Source organism: Aquarana catesbeiana, linkage group LG07, assembly GCF_042186555.1.
Source record: "Aquarana catesbeiana isolate 2022-GZ linkage group LG07, ASM4218655v1, whole genome shotgun sequence".
Taxonomy (NCBI): domain Eukaryota; kingdom Metazoa; phylum Chordata; class Amphibia; order Anura; family Ranidae; genus Aquarana; species Aquarana catesbeiana.
In genome coordinates, this window is record NC_133330.1 from 94,991,859 (window position 1) to 95,015,052 (window position 23,194).

The 23,194-nt window shown below is 44.0% G+C and overlaps 1 protein-coding gene across 2 annotated transcripts in view; it reads right to left on the reverse strand.

The window, feature by feature from the left end:
- STIMATE (STIM activating enhancer) overlaps window positions 1-23,194 on the reverse strand; it is a 139,597-nt gene that overhangs the window by 62,359 nt on the left and 54,044 nt on the right. For both annotated transcript variants that reach the window (XM_073592504.1, XM_073592505.1), the window contains exon 2: window positions 14,861-14,909. In XM_073592504.1, the coding sequence (XP_073448605.1) occupies window positions 14,861-14,909 (49 nt within the window). The remainder of the gene's footprint in view (window positions 1-14,860; window positions 14,910-23,194) is intronic.

A 23,194-nucleotide genomic window follows, 5' to 3' on the forward strand; every position in this document is an offset into this window, starting at 1 on the left:
GAGAGAGGGGGGGGGAGGGGAGAGAGAGAGAGAGAGAGAGAGAGGGGGAGAGAGAGAGAGAGAGAGAGAGAGAGAGGGGGGAGGGAGAGGGGGGAGGAAGAGAGGGGGAGGGGGGGGGAAGGAGGGGGAGAGGGGGGGAGGGGGGGGGAAGGAGGGGGGAGAGGGGGGGAGGGGGGGGGAAGGAGGGGGGAGAGGGGGGGAAGGAGGGGGGAAGGAGGGGGGAGAGGGGGAGAGGGGGGAAGGAGGGGGGAGAGGGGGAAGGAGGGGGAGAGGGGGGAGAGGGGGGAGGGAGGGGGGGAGGGAGAGAGGGGGGAGGGAGAGAGGGAGAGAGAGAGAGAGAGAGAGAGAGAGAGAGAGAGAGAGAGAGAGAGAGAGAGGGAGAGAGGGAGAGGGAGAGGGAGAGAGAGAGAGGAGAGAGGGAGAGAGAGAGAGAGAGAGAGAGAGAGAGAGAGAGAGAGAGAGAGAGAGAGAGAGAGAGAGAGAGAGAGAGAGAGAGAGAAGAGAATAAGAATAAGAGGGTGACCATAGTAGTTGCGAGGGAATAGGATCCAGGAAAGCCCTCACCATCAGGGAAGGGTAACCTTCAAGGGCTGGTAGGCTAGTATCAAAGCAACATGGTAAAGGAAACGGTGCGCAGGTTAGGAAGAGATGCAGAACCAGATAGCAAAAGAGTATGAGAAATTAAGGAGGGAAGAGAACAAAAAAAGAGGGGGGGAGGGTAGAGTAGAAGATCGCAGCGGGGAGAGGGGGATAAGGAAAAAGAATAGGGAAGGGACAGAGGGAGGAAATGGGGAGAGAGCGGGAGGAGAGGGGAGGGAAAAAAAAAAAAAAAGAGGTTCTCCTTCCCTACCCCTGTCAATCAGAACACTCCGTGCTGTGTCCACACCTGTACTCCGAAGTAGATGGGGACTAGGGCTGCAACGAATGATTATTTTCGTAATCGATTAGTTGGCCGTTTATTTTTTAGAGTAACCGTATAATAACCTTAAAAAAAAGTGTGGTGTATAAATTTAGTTAATATGTAAAGTTTAAAAAAAGGCAAATTTATTCTAAAATATCTATATGCAGTGGTAAATATAAATAACCAACTATATGGTTAGGGAGCAAAATCTTTAATCCACTCTGAGAATTACAGACAGAAGAGATATACTGTATATACTATCTGAGGTTTATCTATTATAGCAGTGATGGCAAACCTTGGCACCCCAGATGTTTTGGAACTACATTTCCCACAATACTCATGCACTCTGCAATGTAGTTGATCATCATGGGAAATGTAGTTCGAATACATCTGGGGTGCCAAGGTTCGCCATCACTGTATTATAATATAAGGTTACTGAAAATGATCCATCTTAGCCACATATGCATACACATTACGGCACAATAATATGCAAGCTTATTGAAAAAAGACAGAAAGAAATGAACAGTTTTGACCCCTATTGCCACTAATCACAATTTATCTGTAAATATTCTAAATGCATACTGCAGGTTATTACTGCTACTTACAAACTGTTTCACACTAAAGGAGTTTTTCAGGCGCAAAAGAGCTAAAAATAGCCCCTGTAAAGCACCTGAAAAATGCCTCTCCTGCAGCCCCAGTGTCAAAGCCCGAGTGCTTTCAGGACGTTAGAAAAAGTGTTACAAGCAGCATCTTTGGGGCGGTGGAGGAGCGGTGTACACACCGCTCCTCCACCGGACCCTACCCATTGTAATGAATGGGCACCGATGCCCAAACGCCTGCAAAGCGCGTCGGCAGCGGAACGTTACGGGCGCATTTAACCCTTTCTTCAGCCGATAGCAGGGGTTAAAAGCGTCCCGCTAGCAGCCAAAAAGCGTCGCTAAAACTAGTGGCGCTTTACCGGTAATGCATCCAGTTGACCGTGTGAAAGGGCTCCTAATGTGTTACTAAACACAGGACCCTGCGTTCACTATATCTAGTCCCCCACAGTACACAGAACATGGATATGCAATTATTTTAGTAAATATAAACTGCCAAATACCTTTTCTCATCAGCAGTCTTGTGACTTCTATCAGTGTCTGGCCGAGCACTGGTTAAAGCTTGTAGTAGTAGTTTTTATTCTCCTCTGGCTGTCCTATGAGGTTGCATGACCCCTGTCCCTCTGTCTGGTCACATGCCCACTCCCAAAAAATAAAAAAAAACTCTCTAGCAAAATACACAAACTGAGCATGTGCAGAGTGCCCCTAAGGCTCTGTATTATCAATAGTCGGATTGGGGAGAGTAAAAGTAGGGGAGAATCAGAGAAGTCTTTTTACACAATGCGGAGGACCCCTTAGGTTCCACAATGAGTGTAACAAGCTTGCTTTACGGCATATACAGATTTACACTACTGTTGTGGGTAGAACTGCATCTGATTATTTTCATAATTGATTAGTTGGCCGATTATTGTTTTGATTAATCGAATAACCTTAAAAAAAAAGTGTGGTGTATAATTTAATATGTAAAGTTAAAGTTAAAAAAAGCAATTTATTCTTAAATATCTATATGCAGTGGTAAATATAAATAACCAACTATATGGATAGGGAGCAAAATCTCTAATCCACTCTGAGAATAACAGAAGAGATATACTGTATATACCATTAGAGGTTGAATCTGGTAAATATCATCATACTCAGGGATCACATTTTTTTTTTCTATTTTTTTTTCTTGAACTGGTTGCCGACCAGCCACTGCAGTTTTACTGTGGCAGAATGGCACGGCTGGGCGAAACGACATTGCCTTACGTCGCTTCGCCTTCTGGCCACTAGGGGCGCACGCGCGAGCCGCCGTAGGTGTGTGTGCGCACGCAGAGTGTGCCCGGAGCCGATGCGAGTGCCCAGCGGGCGCGATGACCGCCGGGCACCCGGGATCTGTGTGTAAACTCACAGATCCCGGTTCTCTCAGGGGAGAGGAGACCGATTGTGTGTTCATACTATTTATAAACACTGATCTCTCTCTCCCCCTAGACAGTCCTATCCCGCCTACAGTTAGAGCACACATAGGGAACACAGTTAACCCCTTGAACGCCCCCTAGTGTTAACCCCTTCCTTGCCAGTGACATTTATACAGTAATCAGTGCATTTTTATAGCACTGATCACTGTATAATTGTTAATGGTCCCAAAAATGTGTCAAAAGTGTCCAATTTGTCCGCCACAATATCACAGTCCCGATAAAAATCGCAGATCGTCGCCATTACTAGTACAAAAAAATAATAAAAATGCCATAAACTATTCCCTATTTTGTAAAAGCTATAACTTTTACGCAAACCAATCAATATACGCTTATTGCGTTTTTTTTTTACCAAAAATATGTAGAAGAAGAATACATTTCGGCCTAAACTGAGGGAAAAAATAGTTTTTTTTTAAAAAAATATGGGATATTTATTACAGCAAAAAGTTAAAGATATTGTTTTTTTTTTAAAAAAAAATAAAAACCGCAGGTGATCAAATACCACCAAAATAAAGCTCTATTCGTGGGAAAAAAAGGACGTTAATTTTGTTTGGGTACAGCGTCACACAACCGCGCAATTGTCAGTTAAAGCGTCACAGTGCCGTATCTCAAAAAATGCTCTGGTCATTAAGGGGGTAAATTCTTCAGGGGCTGAAGTGGTTAAATAAAAAAAAGACTGTCTTGCCAATTTTCAGACAGAACTGTAAATATATTATGTATGACAGACTCCCTTGTCATTGGCTGGTGATAAAAGCTACCTGCACCTGCTGTCACATATACTGGCCATACAAAAACATTGTCTTCCGTCAATAAAAAAAAATAAACATTTTAGGAACGTTCGTTTGATTTTCTAATCATTAGTGGGGTCAAATCTACGTTTGTTTTCGACCACAGAGACGTAAAATTTGAAGGAGCAGAATAAAAAAACTTCTTGGTCAAAGGAATTTTCAGACAGTGTATGTGGTTTTCATTCAGAAATGACATTAATTTTAAAACTGGAATGTTAAAAGCAAATGAAATTTTCAAACGACATTCTTTATTCAGCGAATCGATACATGTATGGCCAGTATGAGGCTCGGTTCACACCTATGCAGTTTGCTTTTGATCCTTTTCTGCAGTGCTTTTTTGCTGTGCGTTTTTGCATCCCCGATTTTGCTGCGATTTGCATTTTTTTATGCTTTTTGCAGCCAATTTGTTGTTGGGACAGATTAAAAAATGCAAATCGCGGCAAAAACGCACTACATGCTTTTCTGCCGCTTCTCCATTGAAACCTATTGAACCAAAAAACACCGTTTTGCATTGAAAAAAGTCCTTGACCCTTTCTAAATACACAGCGGCTGAAAAAAGCATAGATGTGAACATGTCTCATTGGAAACTATGTTAAATGAACTGTAGTACGTTTTTGCAAAAAGCACCAAAAAACACATAGGTATGAACCAGGTCTAAGACGTTTAGTAGCAGCAGAAGGCTTTTTTTATGTATCACCTGTCATAATAGGGTTATAAAAAAACTCAAAGTAGCCCTTTATAGTAAGGGTGCACCGAATGGAAATTTTGGTACCGAAAATGAAGGATGCACTAGGCCGCAAACTGAAAATGACAGCTTTTTTTTTTTTTATTGAAAGATGCACAAAAGAGAACAATTAAAGATAGATAAACGGCAAGCATCTGGTGTGCCATGAAACATTACAGTCAACAGGGTAATAACATTCAATGTAAATACCACAAACCAACAGTATCTGCAATTAAAGTGACTGTAAAGGATCGTTTTTTTTTTTTTAAATAACAAACATATCATACTTACCTCCAGTGTGTGTCACGGTCCCTACCGTGCCAAGCAGAAGGCCAGGTGTGGTCGTGCCCCAAGGTGGTATTAAACCCATAACCTTCCATTTGCTACTCCTGTTGCTTTGCCTCTGAGCCACTCCTTAGTTCTTTGTTCAGTCTGCTTTCTAGCTTTGCCTAGTTCTGTATGAAGTACTGAGGGCTATACTCAGATTAGTACCTGTCACTCCTGGTTCAGAGGCAGTTTACCTAATCAGCTGGGTATAAAACACTGCCTCACTCTGAGGGCTTTTTCAGTTCATTGTCTCTATCATTGCCAAATGTTCCTGTGTTCAAGTTACAGTTTTCCAAGACTGACCCCGGCTTCTGACCCTGGCTTTGTTCTTCGTTAATTCTGAATCCTGAATTCCCTGACTATGGCTTTACCTCGACTATCCCTTGGAAAATTCCTGTCAAGCCCCAGTGCACAGATTCACAGCCCAGGTAGCTTCTTACCTTGTTTCTGTGGGCTGTGTGTATTTGCAAGGGTGAGCATACATCTCTGCACTATGGACTCCAACCAGGGTAAGCCCTTACATACTGAACTGACCTACATGGAGTCCGCAGAGATGTACAAGATGCTCACCTTCCTTGCTTTGCAAGTCTCCATTTTGGGCCAGACCGTTTCGGAGCTGCAGCAAGAAGTTCCACAGTACGCCCAGCCCTGGAACCAGCATGTTCTGAGCCATTCGTGGTGATGCCAGAGAGGTTTGACGGTAGCCGTGCATCTTTCTTGTACTTTAAGATGGATTGTGAGCCGTTGTTTGCTCTTAAGCCTAGGACCTATGCCGCCGACTATCTAAAGGTTTGCGCTTCCATCAACCTGCTCACTGGGCAAATCAAAACATGGGCTCATCAGCTTTTACAGGAAAGGAGTCCAGTCTTGGACAACTGGGAAGCATTCATGTTTTCTCTGGACTCTCACATTCCTGTTTCTAAGAAAACCAGTGTTTCCAAGTTTGCTCTCTGTTCACATGGCCTGGAGATCGGGGCCATCCGGTCCAAGCTGTCTAAAAGGTGAAAGAGCGGAGGAGAGACTGTGGTCTTTGTTTCTACTGCGGAGAAAGAGGGTACTTTATCACTCTGCCCAACTCGCCCACCTCGGCCAAAGATTCTTCAAGTGGGTACTATTAGGATCCTTCCTGCCACTCCTGAATCTCTGCCTGCTATCCAGCTTGAAGTTCCTGTGCCCCAGTCTGGTGGCCCAGTGCCTGCTACCCAGTCTGATGTTCCGGTATCTGCTGTCCGGTCTGATGCCCCTGTGCCTATGTTCCAACTTGAAGTTCCGGTGCCTGCGTCCCCGCTCGAAGTTCCGGTGCCTGCGTCCCCGCTCGAAGTTCCGGTGCCTGCGTCCCCGCTCGAAGTTCCGGTGCCTGCGTCCCCGCTCGAAGTTCTGGTGCCTGTGTCCCTACTTGAAGTTCTGGTGCCTGTGTCCCCACTTGAAATTCCGGTGCCTGTGTCCCCACTTGAAGTTCGGATGCCTGTGTCCCCACTTGAAGTTCTACCACCTGACTGTACGTATGCCTCAAATGGCACCATTGTCCATAAGCAGGATCTGGTTTGAAAAAGCTTTGCAAGCGGCGAATGCACCCCCTACAAGAACTTCAAAAACAAAGACCAAAAAGAACTTCTGACACTGCTGTTGGTGCTTTGCTTCCCCGTGGGTTTGATAAGGACTATATGTATGGCATGGTTGCCTATAGTAGAACATTCCTCCTGTCAGGCGACGAAGTGCTTGGCTGCTCTGGTGAGGAGGGTGGTTTGGACCTTGAGGACTATGCCAGTGAGGAGCCACCTGTCCACGCCCAGAGGGCATTTCTAAGGGGGGGGGGGGGACTGTCACAGTCCCTACCGTGCCAAGCAGATGGCGAGGCGTGGTCGTGCCCCGAGTGGCTCAAGGTGGTTTTGAACCGATAACCTTCCGTTTGCTGCTCCTGTTGCTTCGCCTCTGAGCCACTCCTCAGTTCTTTATTCAGTCTGCTTTCCAGCTTTGCCTAGTTCTGTATGAAGTACTGAGGGCTATACTCAGATTAGTACCTGTCACTCCTGGTTCAGCTGAGGCAGTTTACCTAATCAGCTGGTTATAAAACAGTGCCTCACTCTGAGGGCTTTTTCAGTTAATTGTCTCGATCACTGCCAAAGGTTCCTGTGTTCAAGTTACAGTGTTCCAAGACTGACCTCGGCTTCTGACTCTGGCTTCTGACCCTGGCTTTGTTCTTCGTTAATTCTGACTTCTGGATTCCCTGACTTCGGCTTTACCTCGACTATCCTTTGGCAAATTCCTGTCAAGCCCCCGTGCACAGATTCACAGCCCAGGTAGCTTCTTACCGTGTGCTGTGTGTATTTGCAAGGGTGAGTATACATCTCTGCACTATGGACTCCAACCAAGGTAAGCCCTTACACAGTGCAGCTACTTTTGCACAGAGTGGCCCCAAACATCCTCTTCTGGGGTCCCCCTGGCGGCTCCTACACGCATCAGATAACCCCCTAGGAGAAGCGCTATCCCGAGCCCAGCATTTGCATCCACAGAAACGAATGCTGGACTCGGCCCCGCCCCCCCGCGTCATTGGATTCGATTGACAGCAGCGGGAGCTAATGGCTGCACTGCTAACAATCTATCCAATCAGGAGACAAGACACCAGCTAGAGCTGGTGTGCTCGTCCCCGGGGAGAAAAAGACAGGGTCCAGGTAAGTAAAATGGGGGCTCTGGGGGGCTGCAACATGAGAGAAGGTTTTTCACCTTAATGCATAGAAAATAGGAAAAAGTAGAGAGGGGGGAGAGAAAGCGGACAGCCTGTAATCAGGGTTCTACAAGGAATCCAGCCATTTGTGCGAAGAAAACAGAACACACGTAAGACCTACTGTTGTGAGTGTACAGTAAATGCTGGGTCTGACAAGGACCAAACTTGGGATGTCCCATTATCAGTGACATAGGGGATGGGAAACTGTTGAGCGTAGAAAGTTTGTAGAACCTTTCGGATGCAGAGTGGGTCCAATTAAGGGGTGGTGGGAGAGGTGAGAAGTGTGAAGGTCCTGGATGAGTACCTGTGCAAGGTCTTGTTCCAAAAAGACCCATAGTTTAGTGGCACTATGCCTACACCAGTCCCCTACCCTGTTCATGTGGACCGCTGTATAGTAAAGAGCCGGATCTGGGAACCCTATTCCTCCCTTAAGTTTAGGTTGGAGCAGGAGTGCTCTAGCAAGTCGGGGGTTTAACCCTCCAGACAAAGTTAACAAAAGGTGGATCTTACCGAGGGAAAGTACATTTGGGAGATCCTAATAGGCAGGGCTTGTAATAAATATAAAAGTCTGGGCATCGCATTCATTTTGAGTACGTTACATCGGCCGAACCATGATAAGGCTAGACTGAGCAATATGAGTGAAAAATGCAGCGCTAAGAAAATATTAAAGGACAAAAACAATAAATCAAGTCCATGAATGTAGTCCTGGTGGTGAGCAATATAATGAATAAATCATATAGTCTTAATAAAAAAGGTAAATTATAAAAACTGTATAAATAAATGTCCACTTGTGTCGACGCACTGAGGGAAAAGCAGAAGTGAATAGTTGAGGTCCAAAAGGACTGGCAAGGATGGTGTAAATCTGTGAAGTAATACAACATCAATGGTGCTCAACAACAATAAGTGGGAAGAGATGGGTACTCTTACCGGATACGGTGGACTCCCCTGTCAGTGACATGGAGTCAGTAAGGCATTGAGCCCAACCGGGCTGAAGAAGGGATATCCGGAATGTTGGAACTGGCAGGGTGGACTTCAACCGGCGAACCTCCAAAGATCAGGATGGGTCGTCCAGGTAGAGATTCCAAACCCAGAGCCTCAAAGCCACAGCATGACACAGATAGCCCAGAGTGGATAATCGTTCTCATCCAAGTGTTAATTACTGGAATTTCGAGTGTTATCACCCCGGGATCATGTATGTGTCCTGGGAACTTCCTGTCACATGTTCCAGAAGTAAAAATAGCCGCTGTGATACGACTGCTCTTTTCCTTCTAAGTGGTTGACTGTATATATTTGTAATTTATGTCCTGTTTTGACCCCACAGTATGTGGAGAACAAGAAGGCGGACAATCATTGGTTCAGGTTGGAATCGAATAAACAAACCACCAGGTGAGATGTGGGTGGGGCTGGTGGCAGGAGCTCCGCCTTCTACGCTGTTTTACGGTGTGAGGATAAAACGGGCTCTCCTCTCCCGCTGTGTTGCATCTACAACACAGCGGGAGAGGAGAGCCCGTTTTATCCTCACACCATCAAACAGCATAGGAGGCGGAGCTCCTGCCAGCAGCCCCACCCACATCTCACCTGGTGGTTTGTTTATTCGATTCCAACCTGAACCAATGATTGTCCGCCTTCTTGTTCTCCACATACTGTGGGGGCAAAACAGGACACAAATTACAAATATATACAGTCAACCACGTAGAAGGAAAAGAGCAGTTGTATCACAGCGGCCATTTTTACTTCTGGAACATGTGACAGGAAGTTCCCAGGATACATCCATGATCCCGGGGTGACAACACTCGAAATTCCAGTAATTAACACTTGGATGAGAACGATTATCCACTCTGTGCTATCTGTGTCATGCTGTGGCTTTGAGGCTCTGGGTTTGGAATCTCTACCTGGACGACCCATCCTGATTAACTTTGGAGGTTCGCCGGTTGAAGTCCACCCTGCCAGTTCCAACATTCCGGATATCCCTTCTTCAGCCCGGATGGGCTCAATGCCTTACTGACTCCATGTCGCTGACAGGGGAGTCCACCGTATCCGGTAAGAGTACCCATCTCTTCCCACTTATTGATGTTGAGCACCATTGATGTTGTATTACTTCACGGATTTACACCATCCTTGCCAGTCCTTTTGGACCTCAACTATTCACTTCTGCTTTTCCCTCGTCGACACAAGTGGACATTTATTTACACAATTTTTATAATTTACCTTTTTTATTAAGACTATATGATTTATTCATTATAATACTCACCACCAGGACTACATTCATGGACTTGATTTATTGTTTTTGTCCTTTAATATTTTCTTAGCGCTGCATTTTTCACTCATATTGCACTGTTTTTGTCACAACGTATGCTGCTGCTGATTTAGTTTGTTTTAGGTTATAGAGCGCAGTGTTTTGTATATTTTCTAAGGCTAGACTGATCCATCTTGCCAAATCGGTGGACAAGGAGGACAATAGAGGCTGAAAATTGAGTTTAAATATGGAGTTTAGATTTGCTGTGATTTTTGTCCCTAGGTACTAGATACTGTGAGTCACCCATCTAAAGGGAAAATTAGGCCGTAGGCTTGTCAGAGTAGGGTCCGGGAGAGAGACATTAAGAGCCTCTGATTTTTGGAGGTTTACCTTTAAGTTGGATAGGGCATCATAGTTTTCCAGTTCCCGTGGTAAGGAGGGCAAGAAGGTAAGAGGTTCCCTGATATAAAAAAAAGGTGGTTGTAGGCATAAGCCGCCGAAAATGACAGTCTTTAAAAAACACATTTTTTAATATTTTTGTATATAATTGTATTATATTCAACTGTTTAATCAATATCATCAATTTAAATTAACATGAATTTACTGTTGGCCATTATTGGCACCTTTAGTGCAAGAAAGGTCAAGAAAAATGCAGTCTGCAGTCTCTAACCATCTCTTGTATCGTGTCTGCGATCTCTTACTTAAACACTATGCTAATAGTATTAGCAAAATTTCCATTCGGTGCACCTCTAGCAGACATGATACAGGAGATGGTCAAAGACTGCAGACATGATACAAGAGACCCATGCAGCCTCGCCAGTGCCACTCGGACCCATGCAGCCTCGCCAGTGCCACTCGGACCCATGCAGCCTCGCCAGTGCCACTCGGACCCATGCAGCCTCGCCAGTGCCACTCGGACCCATGCAGCCTCGCCAGTGCCACTCGGACCCATGCAGCCTCGCCAGTGCCACTCGGATCCATGCAGCCTCGCCAGTGCCACTCGGATCCATGCAGCCTCGCCAGTGCCAATCGGATCCATGCAGCCTCGCCAGTGCCAATCGGATCCATGCAGCCTCGCCAGTGCCAATCGGATCCATGCAGCCTCGCCAGTGCCCACCATGCAGCCTTGCCAGTGCCCACCATGCAGCCTTGCCAGTGCCCTGATCAGAACAGCGATCTCTGTGTGTCACGGAGCGGATTTGAATTGCCCAGGCTGCAGTAAAATGTCCGCCTCCTGTGACCACGTCACACTGATTTATTGTCCCGCCATTGGATTAGAGTACCGTCCATCACAGGAGGCGGGACATTGTTACTGCGGCCCCTGCAATTCAGCTTCGTGACACGGAGATCGTGGCAAGGAGAGGTGGAGGACTGGGCCAGGATGACACTCCCACAATGGGTGGCACCTGGGGCGGACCCTGCCCCCTTTCGGTATCGGCTTTATTTTTTCTTTCAGCCGACACAGTTTTTGGCGGATAATTTTCGGAGGCTGAAATTTTAGTGCCACCCTACTTTATAGTACAAAAAAAAGTAGATAATCGCTACTATAAGGGGTTCATTTATACTGTGAAACAGTGAAAGTAATAATATATATTACTTATACGATAGAGATATATATATAATAAATACACCCAGAAGTAGGATATATGGGCATTTTAACTAGGAGTCAGAACATGAAGCTATGTGAAGGGAGGAAGCGAGATATAAATCTTTTATATTAAAGTACTACTAAACATAGTTACGTAGTTAGTCAGCTTGAAAAAAGACAAGTCCATCTAAAAAAAAGCTGAAAGCTAAAAAAGCTGAGACTATTTTTTTCATGGATATGATCATTTTAAATATAATGCACAATACTAGTAAAAGTTTACTTTAAATAATTGTAATGCCTTATATTACCTCCAGTCTATCAGCCTCCACCTTCTCTGGGTTCAGATGCTGATCTTCCCTGCACAGTCTTTCTTTAAAGTGATTTTTTTTTTTAAGCAACACACTTGTCATACTTACCTGCTCTGTGCAATGGTTTTGCGCAGAGCAGTCTTCATTCTCTTTATCTGGGGTCCCCCTGCCGACGCTTCTGGCTCTTCCTGCCTTCAGAGTGCCCCAATAGCAAGCTGTGAAGTATAGTATGAAGTACCCCTATTGCTCCTCACACATTCAAGTTCTCAGGCCCTTACTGACATGAATGGACGTTGTACTGAGCTCTGAGCTGTATGTGTGCTGCACTGTGTATAGTGACATGTATGGATGGTGTACTGAGCTAGCTGTATGTGTGCTTCACTGTATTTCCTGACATGTAAACAAATAATGCATTCTGTATGCAGACCAACTAATCGGCTGACTGAGTAATCGATTATGAAACTAGTGGACAACTATTTTCATAATCGATTCAGTGTTTTGGCCCTAATAGGGACTTATTCGTCTCTCAAGCATACCATGGTTTTGTCTCATCCTTGAGTCCTGTCCTGGTCTAAATAATTCACCGGGCATTATTGGCCAACGTACACAAAATGCATCCAGCAGGCCCAATTTGTGTAAATTTAGACATTCTGTCCTGTAAGATATGGATCAACTCCTCCATTTCTGCAATGTGAGCAACCCTCAAAAGCCACTCACTCATAGAAGGAACTTGCTTTGATCTCCAATGAACCGGAATACAAAGTCTAGCTACGGTAATCGCGAGCAATGTCACAAATTTATAATAAAGATGGGTGAATATTGAAAAAAAAAAAAATGTAAAAGCAGCACAGTGGCTAAGTGGCTAGTACTTCTGCATAGCAGCACTAGGGTTATCAGTTTGAATCCCAACTATGGCACTACCTGCACGGAGTTTGCATATTCTCCCTGTACCTGCATGGGTTTCCTCCGGGTACTCCAGTTTCTTCCCACACTTCAAAGACATGCTGGTAGGTTAATTGGCACCCGTTTAAATTGGTCCTAGTATGTGTATATATGAATGTAAGTTAGGGACCTCAGATTGTAAAATCATTGAGGGCAGGTACTGATGTGAATGTATAATATACAGATGTAAAGCGCTGTGTAAATTTACGGCGCTACAGAAGTAAATAAAAAGACAATTGTGCTGGTGCAAACTCCAAAAGGGAGGGACGAGACCTCTACAGTTGTAGAGTGCACAGTTTTCCAAAACCTTTGTATCGCAGGGCAGAACCACCAAAAAAGAGGAGTAGTGTGCCCTCTTTCATGCCACACTGCCATCAATCTGATATTGGCGGGGATATCTTGTACAAAAGCTTAGGCGTCTTGTACCAGCAGGACTTGATCCTAAAGCAGTTTCCTGTACTTATACATTCCGGGAGCCTTTGTGGATATGGTTGTTGATAGTCTCCCAGTCCTCCTCCGTCAAACCCAGACCTAGATCTCTCTCCCAGGACAAGCAATCTATGCCCCATTTGGCTAGATGGTTATCAAACTGAAAGGTAAATTGAAAAAAACTCAAATGCCTCTGTGGTGTTCTCCTTGTACATATGGACTCAAAGGGTGTCAATGGGTGGTTCCATCACAGGCCCCTAAAAAATACTTAATCTGAATGTATGACCCAAAAAAGAAAAAGAAAGCTGCATTGGACATAGCTGAGAGCTCCTTCAAGCGCAGAAAATGTCCTCTGCGGAAGAACTGTTTCACTATCACTTCCTCGTGAGGACACTGCAGCCAGGGAAGAGGCTGACATCTTGGGTGGGAAGTCCAGGTTAAACCGAATAGGCATCAGGGGGCCATGTAGTGATGACAGAAAAACGCTTTGCATGCTCTATCAAAGCTATGCATAGTAGAGGCTATTGTCAGGTGGGATAGTAGAGTCCCCTCAAGATGTTTCCTTGAAATCCATGGGAGAGAGTTCAAGGCCAGTTTGACAAAAGACTGCTCTAGGGCCACCCCTTTTCAGATCTGGCAAACCAATTACCCCTTTGAACTTGGGTAGGATAAGCCGTTCCCAACTGATCCAAGGTGCTGAGATCCCCTCCAGAAGAACTTTGTACGCATCATTTTATAGGAAAAAAATAATGCTGGGGGCAAGTGTATTGGAACAATTTGTAGACTAACTGTGATAGGACATTTTTAGAATAGACACCCTCCGAAACCACAAAAAAAGGTTGGTTTATTCCATGATTTGAGGTCATGCTGGAGCCTAGTCAGATCTAAGAGAAAATTTCTGGAATATAGTTCAGTGAGGTTTGCGGATATTTGTATTCTCAAATAAGTTATCCTGTATGACTTCCAATGAAAATGGAAGCTTTCTCAGCAATTGCAACCTATCTTTCGACACATTCAGCGCAAACGATTTTACGCAATTTATTAACCTGTGAAGCTCTGGTGAACTCCATGCCTAAGAGGGTTAAGGCAGTGCTGGAAAATAATGGTGGACACACAGAATAGACACTTTGGGCCCAATTTGGACATTTTCAGTTAGGGGTGTACTCACTTTTGTTGCCAGCGGTTTAGACATTTATGGCTGTGTGTTGAGTTATTTTGAGGGGACAGCATATTTACACTGTTATACAAGCTGTACACTCACTACTTTACATTGTAGCAAAGTAATTTCTTCAGTGTAGTCACATGAAAAGATATAAAAAAATATTTATAAAAATGTGAGGGGTGTACTCACGTTTGTGAGATATGTATATGTAAGGCTGGCAGGAATGATTTAAATACCCTACACTAGTTTTCTTTTTTTTTCTAGGCATTTTTTTCCTCTATTTTTACCTGGTAATTCTGCCAGTAACACTTTCTGTCCTAAGTCAACAATACTTATTCAGTGTATTGTAACTATGGAGGAGTACAGTACAGTGACAGCTTCCTGTGCCAATCATAAGCGGCCGTGACATTACCGCCTCACAGCTGCACATATATATGCCCCTTGTATACGTGTGGCTGCAGGGTGGGGAATGCCTTGGCTGCTTATAATTAGCCTGGTGGAGACTATATCTTCCAGATGGGATCGCTCAGATGAGTTTGGACTAGGATTCTAACACGATTGAGCTCATCCTTATTTGTGTATTTTTTTTAGTAAAGTGTAGAAAAGAACAGGTTGTCAGTCTGTGCTTTACTTTTATAAATGCAGCAAAAAGCTCCTGTATATGTAAAACTTACAGGACTTACCATATTTTCCAAGGACGTCGCTCATGCTTAGGTTCTCTTAAACGTTTCACTGAAAAATAAAATAAACACAATAAGAGTACAAGAGACTGACAAAAATGCTACTTCTTTCAAACAAATATTTGATCTGCATTGGTTTACAGGAAGGTGTTAAAAGTAAACAGTAACTAATGTATCAATCCTTCTAGGCACATAAACAGACTTCAGTGATTTAAATATAGTTACATAGTTAGTCAGGTTGAAAAAAGTCCATCTAGTTCACTGGTTCTCAACCTTTCTAGTGTCGTGACCCCTTGATAAAATTTCCCAAGTTGCGGGGACCCCTAACAGTAAAATTATTTTTTATAGGCTGTCAGCACCCAAGGCAAGACAAGTAATTTGTACCCCCAACCCACAGATATTTAGCACTCCCTGAGTCCCTTCCACACGTACACTATTAAAACCCCTTATGGTACATTTTAGGATGCACCTCTCCTTTCTTTTCCTTTTATCCCTCTCTATCCTAATTTCTTGTTTTTTTTTCCCCCATCCCTCTCTCTAGCCATCTTTCTTGTTCTTTCTCTTATTCTTTCTCTCCCTTTTTCTTTGTTCCTCCCCCTCTTTTCCTCTCCCTTTGTTCGTCCCTCCCTTTTTTTTTTTAATTCTTTCTCTTACTCCTTGGTGGGTGGAATGGGATGAGTGGCAGTACTGGGGGAGTTCTGATCAGCCAACTTAGGTGCTCTTGATCAAAGTCATCTCTGATCTGAGAACTGTAGTGGGGACCTTTAATGCCAACTATATTCATAGGTAGTGTTACTCACTGTGTCTCCGACTTTGTGGTGTCTTGTAGCAGTGACACCTATGCCAAAATCAGTTGATAGGGTCTCCTCCAGCCCCTCCCACTTCACATTCCTCACCAATCAGCTGACCTCTAGTCTCTGCCCCATGCCATGAACTGAATGGGTGGCTGTAAAGAGGCTGAGTGGGCGGCCGTGGGCTCCAGGAACAGCCCAGCTGGGCGGCTGCGAAAAGGCTGGGAGAGCGGGACAGGCTTCAGGAACAGGCCAGGATTCAGTGACCCCTAGCAAATCGTCATTTGACCCCCAGGTTGAGAACCACTGATCAAGTTCAACCATAAAAATAAATAAAAAATATCAAACAATCCCATATACCCAATCCTATATCAGATAGGATCAGATTTTCCCTGGATCAACTATCTATAAAATGTCAGTACCCAGTTATATTGTGTGCACTTAGGAACGAATCCAGGCCTTTCTTAAAGCAATCTACTGAGCTGACCAAAACCACCTCTGGAGGGAGTCTATTCCACATTTTCACAGCTCTCACTGTGAAGTAACCTTTCCGTATTTGGAGATGAAGGAGTTGATTTACTAAAAGTGGAGCATGCTAAATCTGGTGAAGCTGTGCATGATAGCCAATCAGCTTCTAACTTCAGCTTGTTCAATTAAGCTTTGACAATAAAACCTGGAAGCTGATTGGTTTCAATGCAGAGGTGCACCAGATTTTGCACTCTCCAGTTATAGTAAATCAACCCCACAATCTCTTTTCCTCTAGGCATAAAGAGTGTCCCCTTGTTCTCTGTGTTGACCGTAAAGTGAATAACTCAACACCAAGTTCACCATATGGACCCCTTATATATTTGTACATGTTGATCATATCCCCCCTTAATCTCCTCTTCTCAAAAGAGGGTAATAAATCCAGTTCTTGTAATCTTTCCTCATAGCAGAGTTTCTCCATGCCTCTTATCAGTTTGGTTGCCCTTCTCTGCACGTTCTCCAGTTCCCCGATCTTCTTTTTGAGAACTGGTGCCCAAAACTGAACTGCATATTCCAAATGAGGTCTTACTAATTTGTACAGGGGCAAAATTATATCGCTCTCTGGAGTCCATACCTCTCAATGCAAGAAAGGACTTGCTTGCTTTGGAAATCGCAGCTTGGCATTGCTTGTTGTTATTGAGCTTATGATCTACCAAAACCCCCAGATCCTTCACTACAGATCCCCCAGTTATACTCCCCCTAGTATGTATGATGCATGCATATTCTTACCCCCCCCACGTGCATAACTTTACATTTATCAACATTGAACCTCCTCTGCCCAATTAGACAGTGCATTGAGGTTGGCTTGTAAATTGGAGACATCCTGTAAGGACGTTATTCCACTGCATAGTTTGGCGTCATCTGAAAAGACTGAAATGGTACTTTTTGGCTCGATTCACACCTATGCATGTTGCTTTTGGGCGTTTTTGGAGTTTTTTTTTTCATGCTTGCCACGTTTTTGAGCAGCGTTTTTGCGGCGTTTTTGCCGCGATTTGCGTTTTTTTTTTTTTTTTTTTTTTTTTTTACAGTTTTTTTTACAGTCTAAAAAAAAAATTAAAAAAAACAAAAAAACGGCAAAAACGCATCAAAAACGCATCAAAAACGGTGCACTTGCGTTTTTGATGCTTGTCCATTGAATTCTATTACATGCAAAACGCTGCATTTTGCATGAAAAAAAGTCCCTGACCCTTTCCAAAAATGCAGAGAAACAAAAAGGCATTGATGTAAACATGTTCCATAGGAACCCATGTTAAAAAATTCCCGTGCATTTCTGCAAAATGCAAAATGCATCAAAAAACGCGCTAGTGTGAATGGAGCCTAAATCCCAGACTCTATATCATTTATAAAGATATTAAAAAGTAAGGGTCCCAACACTGAACCTTGGGGTACACCACTGATAACCTTAGACCATTCAGAGTAACAATCATTAACCACTACTCTCTGAATTCTGTCTTTTAACCAGTTTTCTATCCATTTACACAGAGGCGGCTCTCTAATTAGGATGTCGCCTTAGGCCTCGCCCTCACAGGGGCCTCACGGCTGCCTAATTTGCCTGATGTGTGTGTGGGAGAGTGGGAGGGAATGTACCCGGTCAGTGTCCTCAAGCTGGCGGGGTAAGCGGACTGGACTGGTAAAGCGTCTTTTTGTATACAGCGCTGCCTGCTGTAAGTTGTAGGGGTGGAGGCGGGGCTGCCGGGCCACTGCTGAACCCGTCAGGAGGTAGGGGCGGACTGGGATGGGGAGCAGGGAGGCCTCTGATGCCTCGTAAAAAAGGCCGCTTGCTCCGCACTGCTGCAGACAGGCATGACACCCGCCGGCCGCCGCTACCCTGTGTTCTATCTGAGCGGTGCCCATAGTGAGTATGCTATGTGCAACAGCACACAGAGTCCAAAGCAGTCACTTCTGTGAGGTGGAGTGATCTCCGCCCAACAGGAGCTTTCTAGTCCCGCCCAGCGTGATGCCATTCACAGGCCGGGAGGCTGGATGAAAAAGGCAGAGGAGAGTAAGTGCTGCTGCAAAGACCTGTGAAGAGCCAGTGAAGCCCCATGCAACAGTGCAAATGTGTTTGCAGAGGCTAAAAACTGAAGGCACTGTCGTGTCAGTATCTTAGTTGTGTGAACTGCCTGAAATGATTAACTCTTTGGGGGAGGGGTTGTTCATTTGTAATGCTATTAGTAATATGCAGCATGGAGGGGGTTAATGTACTGCCACTGATGCATTAGTGACCAGCGGCAGTTATTTAACCCCTCTGTGCTGCATTAGTGGCACCAGTGTCAGGTTTTATTAACCCCTGTATGCTGCAGCAAGAAGGGGTTAATAAACCCTGACACTGGTGCCACTAATGCAGCACAGAGGGGTTAATTAACTGCCACTGGTCACTAATGCATCAGTGGCCAGTGTATTTTTTTTTGTGCTACTCTAGGCAAACTAAAATTGAGCACCCACCCCAATCTAAATTTGTCCCACCCCAGGCGCAGTATACCGTTATTGTCTCAGGGTCTGATGGGGAAGCCACAGCCATTCACAGTAAACAGCTGCGGCTTCCTCATCAGACCCCAAGACATCGGGGCAGAGAATGAGGTTGGCAGGACAGAGGATGTGACGGCACTGATATGCGGCATTGGTTGGCACTGATAGGGAGGCAGTGATGAAGCTACACCGATATGTGGCACTGATAGACGGCACTGATGGACACTGGTTGGCACTGATATTGCGGCACTGGTTGGCACTGATAAGGAGGCAGTGATGAAGCTACACTGATATGCAGCACTGATGGGCACTGATAGACGGCACTGATGGGCACTGGTTGGCACTGATAAGGAGGCAGTGATGAAGCTGCACCGATATGCAGCACTGGTTGGCACTGATAGACAGCACTCATGGGCACTGGTTGGCACTGACAGACAGCACTGGTTGGCACTGTTGGGGCTGCACTGATCATCAGGACACAGACGATCAGTGTCCTGGTTATCAGTGTAGATGTCCCCTTTTAAACTAGCCATTTACTGGCTCTCTCCACTTTTCAGGCTGTGACAGCATGAGGAAAGGAATGTCGATAACCGGCAAGTTTACATTGTGATCATCGATGATTGAACTCAGCTGATCATGTAACAAAGAGCTGCTGTGTTTGGCTTTTAACCCTAATTTTTGATCAGCTGTTCTGAAAGACACAGTAAACAGAGTGCACTGGGTGTGCGCCCGCCGCACCTGGATGACCACACTGTAGCTGTCATTCAGTTTTAGTGCGGTCCCCTGGTGACACCACTCCAGGCAAATGACTTGTTTGCCTCACAGCAGATGCTCCCCTCCATACTGCCTATTACAAATAGGGTCACCAGCTCCCTACTAGGGAGCTGGTGACCTGTGGCATACACAGTGTACCACAGAAAACAGTGAGTGTGGCTAAATTATGCTTCATATTAGGCATGGCTTTTTAGTTTGATTAGAAATTTTAGATCAAATTTTTTTTACAGTTTTTTTATTATAATTTTTAAAATGTTTTATGTTTTTAGGTGAGTTTTTTTGGTTTCTTTGGTGAGATATCAGGGGTGTAAAGAGAGCCCTAATATCTCACTTTTGAAACCGAGAAAGGGACTGAGAACCCAGTCCTTCTCTGTAGCCTCAGCTGTACTGCAGTTTAATGAATAGGAGACAGAGGCTTCTGTTAATTCATAAACACAAGCATAGTAAACACAATTTACTATAGTTCGGTTATGAATGAACACAGTGAGTGATCAGTACCGATCACTCACTGTGTTCATTTAGAAAAGGAAGGGGTTTGTAAATTACATTTACCAGCCCCTTTTCCTGGCCTCCATCCTAAAGATCCCTTATAGCAGTCAGCGGGGGAGAAGCCAGCAGCGCTGTGGGGGAGGGGCACACAGTTATTTTTAATCGCTTTTATTAGACATGTGCACTGGCAAAAAATGTGTTAATTTTCGTTTCATTCGTTTATTTTTTTTTCATCTTTCGGGTCATTCGTTATGATTGATCGCAATTCGTACATTCGAACATTCGTACATTCGCACATTCGTATATTCGTAAATTCATACATTTGGAAATTCATACATTCGTAAATTAGAAAATTTGCATATTTGTAAATTCGTACATTTGTAAATTAGAAAATTCGGAGATTTGCAAATTCGAAATTTGAAAATCCAAAAACCCGAAAACCTGAAATAGTAACTAACTATTAAATTATAGGTATTGTAATTTCCTTTCAAATTTGGCTGTTAGTGAACGTAACAAATAAGAATTTATCCAAAGTTACGAATTATCCGAAATAACGAATGCTGCATCTAAACAAATGGAACGGAACAAATTGATAATAAAAAATAATAAAAAGTTTTATTATTATTGTTATTCATTATTATTAATTCATTACGTTCCATTCGTTTGGATACGGCATTCGTTATTTCAGATAATTCGTAACTTCGGATAAATTTGTATGTGTTACGTTCACGAACAGCCAAATTTGAAAGGATATTACAATACCTATAATTTAATAGTTAGTAATAGTTAAGTTATTATTAGTTAATTATTATTTCAGATTTCCGAATTTACAAATGTACTAATTTACTAATGTACGAATTTATGAATGTACGAATGTACAATATAAAGATGGTACCCCTGAATATATGGGACTTTAACGGCAACCACAAGAAAACATAAATATAAAAAATATTTATTGAAATTCACAATATCATTAACCACTTCAATACTGCGCACTTATACACCTTCCTGCCCAGACCAATTTTCAGCTTTCAGCGCTGTCGCAGTTTGAATGACAATTGCGCGGTCATTCAACACTGTCCCCAACCAAAATTTTATCATTTTTTTCCCACAAATAGAGCTTTCTTTTGGTGGTATTTGATCACCTCTGCGGTTTTTTATTTTTTGCTATACAAATAAAAAAAGACCGAAAATTTTGAAAAAAATAAGTTTTGCTTTTGTTTCTGTTAAAATTTTGTGTAAATAAGTAAGTTTTCTCTTTCACTGATGGGCACTGATAAGGCGGCACAGATGAGGTGGCACCAATGAGCGGGCACTGACGATGAGCACTGATATGCGGCATTGATAGGCACTGGTAGGGGCACTGATATGCAGCACTGATGGCCATTGATAGGCAGCACTGATGGGCACTGATAGGTGACACTGGTGGGCACTGAAAGGCTGCAAAGATGGGTTCCTATGGGTGGCACTGATACGCGGCACTGGTAGGCATTGTGAGTGGGCACTGACTGGCAGCTGCCTGGGCACAGATTAGTATTTCCCTGGGGGTCTAGGGGGCATACCTGGTGGTCCAGTGTGGATGGTCATCCTGGTGGTCCTGGGCGGCTTCCCTGGTGGTCCTGGGTGGGATCCGAGGGGGGGCTGTGCTGATAATCAATCAGCACAGACCCCCCCTGTAAGGAGAGCAGCCGATCAGCTCTCCTCTACTTGCGTCTGTCAGACGCGAGTGAGGAAAAGCCGATCACCGGCTCTTCCTATTTACATCGTGATCAGCCGTGATTGGACACGGCTGATCACGTGGTAAAGAGTCTCAGTCAGAGACTCTTTACCTAGATCGGTGTTGCGGGGTGTCAGACTGACACTCCGCAACGATGATCGCCGCAATGCGCGCCCCTGGGGGCGCGCAGCGGCTCAATATCCTGCGGACGTCATATGACGCCCAGTCAGGGTATTGAAACCACTGTGCCGCTGTCATTCTGCTATATGGCGGGCGGCAAGTGGTTAAAAAGGATTATACATATTACACAAAATATACAAAAATATACAAAACCACTAAAAACAATGGTGTAGATGGTAATAATACATGACAGTTGTCGAATGTCATGGTAGAATGTGCGAATGTATGCATTTACGAATGCACAAATTTACTAATGTACGAATGTACGCATTTACGAATGCACGAATTTATGAATGTATGAATTTACGAATGTACGCATTTACGAATGCACGAATTTACGAATGCACGCATTTACGAATGTACGCATTTACGAATGTACGCATTTACGAATGTACAAACTTACGAATGTATGCATTTACGAATGCACAAATTTACGAATGTATGAATTTACAAACGTATGAATGTATGAATGTATGAATTTACAAATTTTCGAATTTACGAATATTCGGAAAAATTCGTTAGACGGGTTTTCGTTAATTCAGAATTTGTTGAAATTCGTTAAAAAACGAATTTGGAACGAAATGAATTGCACACGTCTAGCTTTTATTATTTATCCCATTGTGGGTGTGAGTCATGTCTAAGTTTTGCCTAAGGCCTCACAAAGCCTAGAGCCGCCTCTGCAATTACAAACTGATATTTCCAAGCCTGTAGACTTTACCATACACATTAGCTGTGTGTGGGGAACTGTGTCATGATTTTGCAAAATCCAAGTATACCATGTCCACAGCCACCCCTCTGTCCAAGGTTTTACTTACCTCTCCATAAAAAGAAATCAGATTTGTTTGACAACTTCTGTCTTTCGTGAACCCATGCTGTCTGTCGCTTAAAATATTTTTTCCAGTAAGAACTTATCTATGTGGTCTTTTATTAAACTCTCCAGTATCTTCCCGACTATAGAGGTTAACGTATAACGCAACTTTGAGAACTTGTATGAACTGTTAAAAACTGTAGGAACAACTGAGTATTTATTTAAGGAAGTTTGCAAATTGCTACCATATATACAGTAAGTTGTGGACTGCATTGCTTTCACTGGCTTTGACAACTCACTAAAAGGGGGAGGCATATTAGGCATACATTTATGGAATGTCATTTAGCTTCTACTAGACATGCTTTGATTTCTAGAGTGCAGGACTGAAGGGAGGCTAACATCTATGAAATGCCATACGAAGCAATTATATTTTTGGCATGCTGGAAAGCACCGTCCGTGGTTGAGTATGGGTTCACACCGAAGGCGGGTTTGAAATGGTGCAAGTTTCAAACCTGCACTTCAGTCCGACTTCGGGAGCGATTTCAAAGACATCTGTGCGGGTTCCTGCACAGATGTCTATTGAA